The following is a 13,055-nucleotide window of genomic DNA, read 5'->3' on the forward strand; positions in this document are numbered from 1 at the left end:
TGCTCTGCATGTGTGGCCATTAAAGAGGGTTTCATCCCTCCCAATATTATATTATTGCTAGTGTGCAGCCGTTTGGCTGACACTTTTAAGCTCTGGCCACGGTTACTACTGTAACTACGGTTCTATGCCGTGTAAGCACTTGCCGCGTAGGCACTGGCCACGGTTACTACGGTTCTATGCCTCCTGCGCTCCTCTTGGCCCTTCAGCCAGGGGCCGGTGTGGGGGCTACTAGCTTGCCGCCTGGCCCTCCTTCGGTTGCCGCACCTCTGCTTGAGGATGCCATGTTGCTAGCGGCTTCGGCTAAACCTCTTCAGGGGAGTAGGATGGGGCCCCAGCGCTCCCGAGGAGGCTTCCCACTCCTCTGCTCAGAGCTCTCTGCAAGGCATGGAGGACACCTCCATGGCGGCCATTATTCGTGCGGCCCTGGCACACTTGCAGCTTCAGGTTCTGCAGGCCAACTCGGCTCAGGCTAGCGCCTTCTTCAGGCATAACCCTGCCCCTGTCACTCTCACTGTTCCTCCTTCAGAGGAGTACCTGAGGGAGCACCATGCATGCTGGAGAGACACCAGGGCCCTCTCCCACTCTGCTGCCATGCAGGATCCGGCAAGGGTGGGGCTGGGTCGCTTTCCATCCATTGAGCCTGCCATCGCCTCCCCGATTCTGGCTCCTGATAAGGCTCCAAGGCCTGATGCCAGGTGCCCTCGGCCTCAGTGCAGGGTCACAGACGAACTGCTCTGTGAGTCCTACGACACAGCGGCACGCATGGGTCGTAACGGGAACTCCCTCTCCCATCTGATGCTGGCTGTCACTACCTCTCTGCAGCAGGCTCCGGCCGAGCCTTCTTTGCTGGGCCTCAGTGATGCATCACTGCATGCCTTTGCCCTAATGTCTAGGGAATAGGGACGAATTATGTCCTTATTGGTGCAGACTCGTCGCCAGGTTTGGCTTGCTCAGTCACCACTGTCGGAGACATGTCCTGTGTGGAAGCTGCACTGGAGCGTGCTGCCCAAGCTAGGCGGACCAGGCAGCAGCTCTCGGGTCTTCATAGGCCTGTTTCCACTCCCAGCAGGCCCAGGGGCCCCTCTAGCAGCCACACTCAGCCACCAGCTTACAGTGGTGGTCTGCGGAGGTCCCAGCGGCCCACTCAACCGCCTCCCGGTGGCTATCATGCCCCCGGTCGCTGGCCTTCTTGGCAGCCTTGTGCCTCAGAGCCTTACGGCCCGTCCACACAGCGGCGTGCGTTGAAAGCTCTACTCGTGAGCAAGAAAGTCGGCGGATTTCGTCTGATCTTGGAACTCAGAGGAATCAAGAGATTCCTGAAGGTGCTGCCATTCCATATGCTGACCACAGAGCATGCACAGGGGGAGTGGTTCGCATCCGTGGACTTGAGGGATGCCTACTTCCACGTGCCAGTTGCATCTCACCACCGGAAGTTCTTGAGGTTTGCCTTTCAGGGCCGACACTATCAGTTCCGGGTGCTTCCCTTTGGTCTCTCCCTCTCTCCAAGGGTGTTCACCAGGGTCGTGGCGGAAGCTCTCGCACCCCTGCAGGCGCAGGGCTTGAAGGTCCTGCCGTATTTAGACGATTGGCTGGTTTCACTCTGCCCCTCCATGTGAGGTCGGCCCAGACCCTAGGGGTTTTTAAATCCTCACTAAAAACCCACTTTTTCTCTCTGGCCTTCTAATCAGAGCGGAGTATGATATACCTGACTATTCCCTGTGTTTTTGTTTTTTATATTTCTGTTGTAAATTATTGTCTTTTATTGTGATTGTAGTAATGTGTTTTTATTCTCGCTTTTAAATGTGCTATATGAAGAAAACTTGATTTGATTTTATCTCACGTAGCCCGGTTGGGTCTAACAATAAACACCGGAAAAGTTGCCTGGACCCTTCCCAACAGGTCACTTACCTGGGGATGGTCCTAGAGTCGGCTGCCATGAGGGCCTACCAACTGTCACCTCGTCGTGTGGACGACATTTTCCACCTTCTTCTAATCTTCAGGCTGGGCAAGATGGTGCCTTAGATTCAGTTCCTCCGGCTCTTGGGCGGACTGACGGCTGCCTCAGCTGTTGTGCCCTTAGGCCTACTGTCGCTGAGTCCCATGCAAATGTGGCTGAAAAGCCTCCACTTGGACGCCAAGTGGCACAGGCACAGAAGAGTCAGGGTGTCTCAGCGGTGCCTCCACTCTCTGTCCCGCTGGAGGGACAGGGCCTATCTTTTGATTTGCGTGCCCAGGGGCGCCATCCCATCCCGCCGGGAGACTGTCACTGCAGATGCATGTCTCTCAGGGTGGGGTGCAGTGTGGCAGGGCAGGACTGTTCAGGGTCAGTGGTCTGCCCAGGAGGGTGCACGCCATGTCAACGTGCTAGAGCTTCGGGCTGTGCAGTTTGCACTCACGCACTTTTTACCCCAACTGGGGGGCAAGCATGGGCTTGTTCCTTCGGACAACATGCCCACTGTTGCCCAGACTGCAGTCCCTTCTAGATAGTGGATGTTCTCACTTCACTTTGAGAGTTTAGGTGGCTGCTATTTCTGCCCGACAGCGGGTCGACGGCGCCACGGGGGGGTGCCACAGGTCGGTGTCCCTATTCCTGAGAGGGGCTTTACGGCAGCGTCCCCCTAGCACCCCGAGGGCTCCGGCTCGGGACCTGTCCCTGCTGCTGGATGCCCTATCATCTCCTCCATTCGAGCCCCTGGCCCAGGTGGGGCTTCATTGGCTGTCCACGAAGGCAGCATTTCTGCTTGCCATAGCGTCAGGGAAGCGAGTTGGGGAGTTGCATGCCCTCTCCGTGAGCGATGCATGCCTGAGGTGGGACTCTCAGGTGTTGCACTTTGGGCAAATGTGGCGTTCCTGCCAAGATGCTTCCACAAACCCACTTCAATCGGCCTGTCAAGCTGACACGCTTTGACAATCAGGAGAACGGCACGTCTGAGTTGCTGTGCCCTGTGGGTGCCCTAAGGGCGTATATCGATGCTACTGCCTGTATACGGCAGTCGGAGCAGCTCTACGTTTGCCATGGAGGCACTAAAAGAGGTTGTGACCTCTAAAACAGCGGCTTCCCCACTGGGTTGTCGATACCATCTCACATGCCTATGGGGCCAGTGGCCGCCCCCTGCCATCAGGGCTGAGATGCCACTCTACAAGAAGCATCTCAACATCTTGGGCTGCCCTGAGAGGGGTGCCCCTGGAGACCATCTGTGCCGTGGCGTCGTGGGCGTCTTCTGGCACATTCTCCAGGTTTTATCGGGTTAATGTCGCCACTCCCCATCCTTTGGGCGTGGTCCTTTTGCCGAGCTCCGCTGCTTCCAGTAGTGAGCATGGGCTTGGATTCTTCATGACATGGTTGGTATAAGTCATCCAGTGCTAAAGCACCGCCTCTGAGTCTGGCAGTCTGTAGGGACGAAATAGAACGATAGTTATATCTGTAACTACGGTTCTATGAGTCCCGGATGACCACCAGAGTACCCTGTCACTCAGAATTCTTGTGTGCTCGCGAGAAGATTCTGGGAACAGATCCTCTGACGACACCGGCAGATATAGCTGGTGTCACATGGGTCACAGGTGACTTTGTTGTTATTGGTACTCGAGCTGCGCATGCGCGCGATGGACATATCCAGTGCTAAAGCAGCGCCTCTGGCGGTCATCCGGGACTCATAGAACCGTAGTTACAGACGTAACTATCGTTTTGGTCCCATGAAAGAGGAAATGTTCACTCACATCTGAGCAAGGTTTGAGAATTTATCACTGGAAAGAAGAGGAAGTCTGACAGACAGACCTTACATGTGCAGTTTTTAGTCTTCCAAGCAGGAAGCCGGCTGTTTTCCGTGCCAGTATTCTTGTATCCGACAGCTTTGTTCAACCATTTATTGTTCTGTTTTTTGGAAAGCGATACACATGTAATTGATCAGACTCTGAGTAAGAGATATGATGGAGCTAAAGAAGAGAACATACTGTAACTCCCGAGGTCTTCAGTTTCCGCTCGCCGTCAGTAACATATGGCCACATTGTGTTGGACTGTCATCGGTATGGAATGGTGTTTGCTGAGAAGTGTTCCAGAAAAACTTCCAGAGTTTCTCAATGGTTGTTCCTAGGAGTCTGAGGCCACAGCCAGGGTCACAGGGTCGCCAAGGGGAACCTCACAGCCATCTTCACCCAGCACTCCAGGATTTCGGTGAGATATTAAGAGGATTCTGTTCAGTCTGTTCTTCCAGATTTTAAAAGTGTTACAAGCAGTGATGAGGACATTAAGCATTAATTTTAAACCCTCTACCAAGCCCATTTGTTCACACAGACACCAGCCAAGCTTCAGAGGGAAACATCTTCCCTCACTGAGTCATTTCCGCCTTAACTCACTCATGTTATTTTTACCCTTTCACCATCTGGGCTGGAACAGCATTTGATTAATAACCAACAACCTGCAGCTCCTCACTGCTCGTTTCCATGGAACAAATGTTAAACAAATGTTGAAAGGTAATGTCATTGTGATTTTCTGCTCCATCAACCAGGATGAGGATATTATGACACTTTAATTCGCTACAACACTGGTTGTCCTTAGTTTCCCTTTGTCAGAAGCTTTCTCACCGACTGTTTATTACTCCGTTTTTGGTTTAGGCGAGGGGACAGGAAGTGGCTAACACAGCAGACATGAAGCCAGACCATTTGGAAAAAAATACTAATTGCAATTGCACATTGTTTCCATTTTTTAAAACATCATTTACATCAGCATTTAAAAATATATATAAAAAAGTATCATGGTGTGACTTTTCAAAAGGATCTATACCAAACAAGGATTCTTTAATAAGTCTGTAGAAAACCTTTCCTAGGCCGTGACTTCTTTCCAGCACAATAACACTTTATCAAGATATTTTCTCACATTTGGCCTTCACCAAATATTGCGCTTACTGAGATTTAGATCTTGCACTTCTGGATATTGCAATTTCAATACATTTTTGTTATATTTAGCAGCCCTATCATTATCAACCGAATCTTTGGTATTTCCTAGAAATCTCTGTAAGGTCATTTCATTTCCTCAAGAAATGAAGGTATATGTGGATTGTTCGTGCAGGATTCTTTTGTATCCTTTTTTGGGGTTTAATCTTTGAGAACTTTAGCAAACACTGTCATCAATGTAGCTACAAAGCTCATCGTCTCATCATTCGGAAATTCAGATTCATCCAACTCCGATGATTTGAAATAATAACAAAAATCTATCAATTTTCTTAAATTGTATCTTCAATGGATTCATCTTACATTTAAATAATTCATTCTTTCATTGAATTCATAATCATCCAACATTTTTTTGTCAAAATGATTTACTTATTTTTATTTAATTAAATAATTATATCACACTTTTAAACTGAAACAGGAGTTAAACTGCAAACCATACCATTTTTTATTAAAAGATGTGCAACATGTTACAGCCTCAAAAAGGTTGTAAATAAAGTGCAAACTATGCAACTACATTGTATAGTGGCTCCCTCTTGTGGTGAAGAAAAGCACATGTATGCAATGATACTGATAAAAAGAGAGGATGAGTACAGGCTGCATCGAATGACTGCTAGTCCCTACTATAGACCAATGCTATGAGATAATCTGTGGACTAATGGTGCCACAGTATTTCTCCCGACTTGTCCCACAGTGCACCTGTTCTGAGCAGCACTGTGAGAGACTCTCCATCAGAACCACACCCAGTCCACTGCTCCACCTCTGTTCAAGATCTCAGGTCAGCAAAGTGTCATTTAATTTCACATTTCTTTCCGACGATGCATGTCAAACTTTAACCTTGTCACCTGTTATTTTTCAGAAGCTACATCCCTGTGATGGCTGTCCCAGAAGGGCATGATGAGACCCTGGGTAGGACGGTGTCTGACTTCACTCCTTCATCTGACTGGAGGTACATGGAAGGCTGGTGTGGCATGAGGGCAATGGATAGATTTGATTTTCTTTAGTGCTTACATTCAGCAAAGTTGAAGCTCTCTATGTCTGTCGTTCCGCTTATTATTCACAAAAATCTCATATCTCCTATACATTTTGCAGTTCAGGAAAAATATAATTTACAGTGGTCTCTTAATTCGGGCTGTAACGGATAGTTTGAAGCCTCTTTGCTTCATTTGACAACATTTAAATGCTGCGTAGCTTTTCTTTTTTTCATTAAAAAAAACACTTTTACACTGGGAATTATTTTGAAGGAGTTTTATTTAGGAGATAAACAGACATTTGGTGCTTTATTTGAAAAACTGAGACTTCAAATGTGACATTCATTACAGCCCTACACTCTGTACAAGTCAAGGCCTCTTAAACAGGGCAGACTGAAGAAATAATTTAATCAATAGATGAACAGTGTTTGTGTAGTTCTTTCAAGTGTGTGCACAAATGTTATAAATACAGTAGCTACACATGTTTGCAGTAACTCTTAAGTATATACATACAGTCTGGACCTGCAGCTTTTATAGCTGCGCAGTGTTTTCTCTCCACTTCTGAACGTGCCCATAACTTTTTTATTTCTTTGTGAAGTAATGTCTACAAACTATATTAACAAATCAAGCAAATGCTGGAACGACTGTTTTACAACCACAGTAAAACAGTCAATGAATAACATGTATGCTTTTGTTCGCCTCTCCAAAAACCACTTAAATTACAGACATACTATTGTTTTCGTCAGAGGCCCCGTGATATGAGGATCTGTTACCTGTTAATGTTAAGCATGTTTCCTTAAAGCTTTTGGAACAAAAACAGAAAACCAACCTTAAGAAAGAAAGATATAATCTGTGAGAAATATGGGTCTGTGACAAAACAGGATGAATTTCGAGTGTTCAGAAATGGTTTGTCTTTTAGGCTTATCCCTTCCCAAACACATATACAAATTGAGCATTTGTTACAAGAATATAGTCCTAAATGCTGATATTGTCTTGCTGCGTTACACACATGTACATTTCAGGTCTCTTTCCACCACCACACTCTCATCCTCCTCCATTCCCCTGACCGGAGACCAAAAGGCTGATGCTGACATCCTGGCATTTGTCAGAGCAAGGCAAAACCTCCTCAGCAGGACAGGTAACACTCACACTCACACACACTCACACTCACACACCCGCACTCACACACCCGCAAAGCCTTTTAAAGCATCACACTGTGGTGTGATGCTTTACTACATTTCAGAATAAAAGTCTTCTTTTGAGATTTGAGTTTATAAAGTACTACTCATAAACTGGTAATTCTTCAGATTCACTTAGGAGTTTTCTGGCCGCAGTGTTCTCTCTTCTAGCTTGGCAACTTCTCCTCTTCTGCTGTTCCATGGTTCTTCTCCCTGTTTCCCTCTCCTTTGACCCTTAAGAAGCTGCTTGTTTTGCAGATGCTATTAGATACACAGAAAGGCTGAGATCATATGAAAAGACAGAACGATGGGCAGCGTTGGGTTTCTTGGCTCATATTGTGATTTGAGTCGTAGTTGAGTGATTTCAGGGGTTCTTACTCTGAAAAGGAAGATGTTCAAGGAAATATTTTTGGTGCATTATTTGTTTTTTTCTCAAATACCTTTCATTGGATGTCTGATCTGCCAGGTGATGTTGTTTGTATTTCAGGACCACCTCAATAATACCACGATGCTCTAATGAACACCTGAAGTTCCGCCATCTAAATGCTTCTTCAACCTCCATCTGCATTTAAACGAGTATTGGACATTATTGAGTAAAGATGGACGGACATTGAAGATCCTGAAAATACTGGATTTGTGATCTGCCAAACACCAGCCACACATCCTGTCTGATGTTTACATGCAGACACACACTGGTTGGCCTCCTGGAGTATTTGTCCGGTACAATGGGCAGCAGTATAAATCAAAGCCTGCGCCGCACATTTGATCTAAACAAATGTTGTCTCAAGATATGAGAGGAAGGAAACCAGGTGGCTCCAGTATGTGAAGAATGAATCATGATGTATCAAATGGCCACAGGAAGTTTAACATGCATTTCAGATGTATGTTATTTTGTGTAAAAGGTTGTACATAGATATGTAATATATGTATAGTACATTTTGTGTATAAGAAAATTGAACACAATATCAAATACAGAATAAACTATTTGATGATGAAATGCAGTATTGCCCACGTATTACATTTGTACTTAGCACTTACTAGTCAATGTGTGCTAAGCACTGACAAACATACAGTAAATGAGGAGTTGTTTGGTAACCTGATAACAGCTGATCTGCCTGTTCTGTGGCAACTTACATTTCCGTGAGCTTCCTGATTTATGAAATAGCTTGTGCTATATTTTTCTTCCATCATCACTGATTCTAAATCTCTTGTTGCTCTTCCTTTTACAGTTACTCTCTGGCAAGTTTCAGATTTAGAAGTGCTGCTTTTTCTGTGGAATACACCTAGAAAATATCCCAGGTAAATGACTTTCCTCAAGCTATTCGTCATAACCTTCAGCCATGAAGGGTATAAGGAAAACTAACCAGTTGGTTGCGTCATTGACTACGATCCATGTGAATTAGTAGTGAAATGTATTCCAAATAACACATACTGCACAAGTATCTTTTTCTGTCTTTAAATACAAACCTTTATTTTCAAGTATTGTTCAGAATATAAGGATATAATATTAACAAAACCAATCATCGTGTAGCGGTTTTACTAATGGGTCATAAAGCCTTACAGTATCTGTGATTAATGCTATTTAGGAACACAGGGAGGTGGAGCATATCCCAGTGTGCACTGAGCAGAAGGCAGGGAAACACCCTGAGGGCCTGCAGCATGTACAGTGCTTCCTTAAGATACTTTATTTGAAATTCAAATAGGGTTACAAACTTTTCTTTGCATGGACTAATGATTATTACGTATTGAGCTGAATGAGCATTTAAGGGTTTTTACATTAAGATAAGATCAACTATAGGCAATTAATAATGATATATTTGACAAGGATGTTAAGCATTACATTACACAGCTTCATACTGTATATGCGGCCAGGTCACTACATGAGTTCCTTCCCACATGAGAGTAGATGTGTTATATCATGAAATTCACTTTATCCGTCAAATGTCAGCCGATATTAAATCACATTCTGTTTCCGCAGCTCTTGCTACACACTTACCACACCAGCAGACAACCTGTGAACCTTGGAACAAAAGCAGTTTGCATGGCTTTGCGTTGATTTGTTTGACAGATGACAAGCAGCTGCACAATTTGAATCCAGTTGCCTTGGAGAATGAGCCCTCTTCAGTGAAGTCATGATATCTGTTATTCTCTCAGACACATAAGTGACTCTCTTCATGGCGTGATTGTGTTAAAATATATTTTTAATAACACCACAAAGTCCATAAACACAGAAGTGTAAATCTATACAAATAAATTGATAGTGTAGGAGAGCACTGAACATGTAATCAAGCTTGAAGTTTAACTTCATATTGCAGTAGTTGACAAGCATTCAGCTTCATTCTTTTTTGTATAGTGATTCAATTAGTAGTTAATTACTTTAAAGCAGTTTTTATGTAGTGTACTCTTTGAACAAGAAGCAATTTTGGGCAGTAAAAGGAAATCATTTAAAATATTTGTTACCCTAATTTACCTTTTAGCTTGAATTCTAAGTTAAATTGGCAAGGCAAGTTCATGCTTTTGTTTTTGAAAGACCTGTGAACAAGGCTTTTGCTGGCATTTCACATGCATTTTGTTATGATTTTGTAACACAATGATGTGTGAGATTGTATTTTCTCTGATGGAGTATAATATTGCTAATAACCCAAAACACAAGAATATGACTAATCTAAATGACTATATAGGAGGCAGTAAACATTTTAATTCTATATAAACTTTCTTTGTGTGTTTTCATTCAAAGTTTATGTACTGCATGCCGTATCCCACATTATTATTTTTACAGTTTTTAAGCTTGTTTTTACGTGATCTGTCACCTTACATAAAACATGCTCAGTTTACTCACCAATGACAAACTCCAGATCTAGTGTTTAATATTTTTTGCAGCATTGGAAATATATCTAAGGCTACAATATGTAATATAATTTATAGCCGTCATAGACATCTAACTCTTTACTATATTCTTGCTACATTCTTATTCCACCAGAGCATAACTGAATGTTTCTATGATAATTATAGCTGTAGTTATTGGCATCTAGTCTAAAGTCGTAATGCTTTTCTTATACGTCCTCTGGGGCATTTTAAACATGCCAGAATACTAAACACTACAGCGATAAAACCCCATTAAGTTCTCTCATGACTCATCTTTCAACTCTTTGCTTTATGGCACACAGTCTATTAGGCTTTCGACATTTCCGCAAAATTCAACAGCAACTAAAGTAAATATAGTTTTTGTTTGAAATGTACCTTTCCGATAAAAGGATTCCTCACTATGCAGAATGTTATTGAAAGGCTCTGCTATCATTGGGTGCTCAGACAACCACCAGCAGTAAGGTAAAACATTAACTTTTGTTCTGCTGACACAACGCTGCCAACGCTTCCTTATTAGTGGAAACAGTTGAAAGTGGATGTGTGTGTGTCCAGATGTCGTGCTAATGGAGAAGAGGAGTTTAATCGTTACACAAGCAACCCATAAATCAAAGCCCAACATCCCTGACCAATCAGAGAAGGAGCATCGAGTCGAGATGTTTCACCTTTGGAGCATTATCCAGTTCGAGCATGTCACCCCCATGATACCAAACATCCGCCATTTCTAGCTTTGTCTCGCTTTTGACAATCTTCTGGAGAAGAATATATTTGCAGCAATGGAAGTCATCTTTTGGGAACTACTAATGAGACCTGCATATTTCATCAAGACTTTGATTGTCAAACCTTTCTGAAGCGATTGACCTCTAAGTTTGAGCATCAGAGTTTGGGTCCATTCTGGTTGATGGCGAGGTTCCAGTATGTGCGGTTCAAAGTGAGCTGGACAGCCATTTTGACTCTGGCCCACTTCACGTACCTGCTGGTTGGGGCCACCATCTTCCAGATACTGGAGCGGGAGGCTGAGAGCAACAACCGGAACCATTTCCAACTGGAGAAGTTACATTTCTTGGCAAACTACACCTGCCTGGATGGACCAGCCTTGGAGAAGTTTGTTCAGGTTCTTTAACAATTCTTGAATTTATAAAAACATTAACATCGTTAAGGTTTATTAAAATGTAACAGGACCATTTTGAAATATAATTACATTTACCATATTAGTTGGTGTTGTTTTTTTTTTCTATACATTTTTTTGACATGCTTAAACACATGGTTTGTCTTTCAAAGAGTAAATATGACAATACAAAGGGCTCATCAAATACTTAGTGACAGATATATTAAGAGATCAATTGTATTATTAGGTTGTGTACACATTAATAAATGGTGTTACAGTAACCTGTCCTAATAAATCAATAAGTGGTCCAAATTATAACTTGTTTTTTTATTACTACTTTATTACCATTTTTTTATGTGTTTGCAGGTGATTTTGGATGCCTGGGAAAAGGGAGTGAACCCCTCAGGCAACTCAACAAACCCCAGCAACTGGGATTTTAGTAGCTCCTTCTTTTTTGCAGGCACAGTTGTCACAACTATAGGTGAACATCTTTAAGTATTCATTATTTTTAACTGGTTCATTTAAAAAAGAGAATATAATGACAAATCCTTGTCTTGTCCACAGGCTACGGGAACCTCTCCCCCAGCACTGTATCAGGTCAAGTGTTTTGTGTGTTTTACGCACTGTGTGGAATCCCCCTGAACCTGGCCTTCCTCAAACAGCTGGGGAAGTGTCTCACCATCCATCTGGGTCGACTGGAGAGGGGAATGGTCTCGGTTGTTCCTCACAAGGTACTGACGCATTAGCCATTAGGTCATCAAAAATGAATGTTGTTCGATATGTCAATGACAAAAATAGATTGATGGCAAGTCGGTAACATTTAAATGACCGTGGTAATATCCACAATATTACTAAACTCATGTCCGTGTATTGTACAATAAGTCGATATAGCAAGGACATGTCCATATATGGTGTGACAAGTCAATAGCGTAAAAAAGATTGAGGTCATGTACATGATAATATGTTGTACAATAAATCAATTACATTTAAAAGTATCATGGACATTTCCATTAATTGTACAATATACATGTTGATATATGGTATCATATATTGTATGAAGTTAATATTTTGTACAATATATCGGCAATAATGAGTTACCGTGACAGACTTACTACCAAACAAAAATGGTTGCTTACAGATCCATGATACTTACTTTGCATTTGCTAGCCATCAATGTTGCGATAAAAAATGTTAGGTATGAAAGCAAAAGGTCAATTTGTAATGCCAAAACGATGCCTATGGATGTGACTTGTTTCTTTCCTATAGCAGACAGTTGAGGCTCTGGCAGTGAGCTTGTTCTTCATCACCGGCAGCCTGCTGTTTTTAGTCATCCCTCCTCTGCTGTTCAGCTACGTGGAAGGCTGGTCGTTTGGCGAGGGCTTCTATTTCACCTTCATTACCCTCAGCACCATTGGTTTTGGAGATTATGTGGTGGGTGAGTAGAGCGAAAGCAAACAAGCACTAATGTGGTGGAAAGTCCACAGCGGTCACCTCTGTTAGATAAGAGTGCCTTTTCATTCTTTGAGGCAATAACTGTGACATTCAATGAATAAACCATACTACCTGATGATTCTTACTGTGATGTTCAAGCATGTTCTGACAATGTCATTTCCATTGCATGTAGGGACTGACCCAGGCAAGGAGTACATCTCTCTATACCGCAGCCTTGCAGGCATATGGATCATCTTTGCCTTGGCTTGGCTCGCCCTTATCCTTAACATGGGAGCCAGAACAATGGAGTATGCAATTGGCCTGACTCATCCAGGCTTTAATAAACAAAAGGAGGAAGAAGACGTGTCCTCAAGTACAATAGAAGACACGTCAAATATGTAATATTCACTAGGTAGAACATATTTTGTGTGACTGTTTTCTTTACATATTGTGTTACATTAAAAACAGTTTTTGTAAGATATTTGCACCTGCATATGTATTACTTTAATTGCTTTACTTTCCTTGTCCTGAGTTTGTTTGATATATTCTATGCAATGCAGA

The 13,055-nt window shown here is 43.2% G+C and overlaps 2 protein-coding genes across 10 annotated transcripts in view; both read left to right on the forward strand.

Annotated features, from left to right (window-relative positions):
• The window catches only part of kif6 (kinesin family member 6), an 87,241-nt gene extending 77,174 nt beyond the window's left edge, over positions 1-10,067 (forward strand). The window contains exons 19-25 of one of the 8 annotated variants that reach the window (XR_004569551.1): positions 4,092-4,171; positions 5,615-5,722; positions 5,804-5,893; positions 6,938-7,053; positions 7,581-7,911; positions 8,323-8,392; positions 9,072-10,067. Coding sequence is in view for 2 of the 8 variants with exons in the window: in XM_034222178.1 (XP_034078069.1) it covers positions 4,092-4,171; positions 5,615-5,722; positions 5,804-5,893; positions 6,938-7,053; positions 7,581-7,594 (408 nt within the window). In the remaining 6 variants the exon portion in view is untranslated. Of the gene's footprint in view, positions 1-3,972; positions 5,723-5,803; positions 5,894-6,937; positions 7,054-7,580; positions 8,086-8,322; positions 8,393-9,071 lie in introns of those variants that run through there. The other 7 variants (XM_034222178.1, XM_034222179.1, XR_004569553.1 and 4 more) reach the window with 7 other exon arrangements.
• Positions 10,068-10,300: 233 nt separating this feature from the next.
• LOC117549972 (potassium channel subfamily K member 16-like) lies at positions 10,301-12,962 on the forward strand. Of its 2 annotated transcripts, none has more exons than XM_034222184.1 (5): positions 10,301-11,069; positions 11,430-11,544; positions 11,628-11,794; positions 12,330-12,498; positions 12,688-12,962. In XM_034222184.1, the coding sequence occupies exons 1-5, from the start codon at positions 10,857-10,859 to the stop codon at positions 12,894-12,896; spliced, it is 873 nt and encodes a 290-aa protein (XP_034078075.1). In that variant the 5' UTR covers positions 10,301-10,856; the 3' UTR covers positions 12,897-12,962. The 2 variants fall into 2 exon arrangements, with proteins under 2 accessions (XP_034078075.1, XP_034078076.1); XM_034222185.1 differs by having other exon boundaries at positions 12,330-12,494; positions 12,688-12,928.
• The last annotated feature ends 93 nt before the right edge of the window (positions 12,963-13,055 follow it).

Source organism: Gymnodraco acuticeps, unplaced genomic scaffold, assembly GCF_902827175.1.
Source record: "Gymnodraco acuticeps unplaced genomic scaffold, fGymAcu1.1, whole genome shotgun sequence".
In the NCBI taxonomy this organism is placed as follows: Eukaryota; Metazoa; Chordata; class Actinopteri; order Perciformes; family Bathydraconidae; genus Gymnodraco; species Gymnodraco acuticeps.

Bases quoted from the DNA above. Each gene is read 5' to 3' on its own strand.
- LOC117549972 (XM_034222184.1), top strand. From the start codon at position 10,857: ATGGCGAGGTTCCAGTATGTGCGGTTCAAAGTGAGCTGGACAGCCATT. The intron at 11,545-11,627 runs GTGAACATCTTT...TCTTGTCCACAG, and splicing joins CACAGTTGTCACAACTATAG to GCTACGGGAACCTCTCCCCC. The intron at 12,499-12,687 runs GTGAGTAGAGCG...CATTGCATGTAG, and splicing joins TTTTGGAGATTATGTGGTGG to GGACTGACCCAGGCAAGGAG.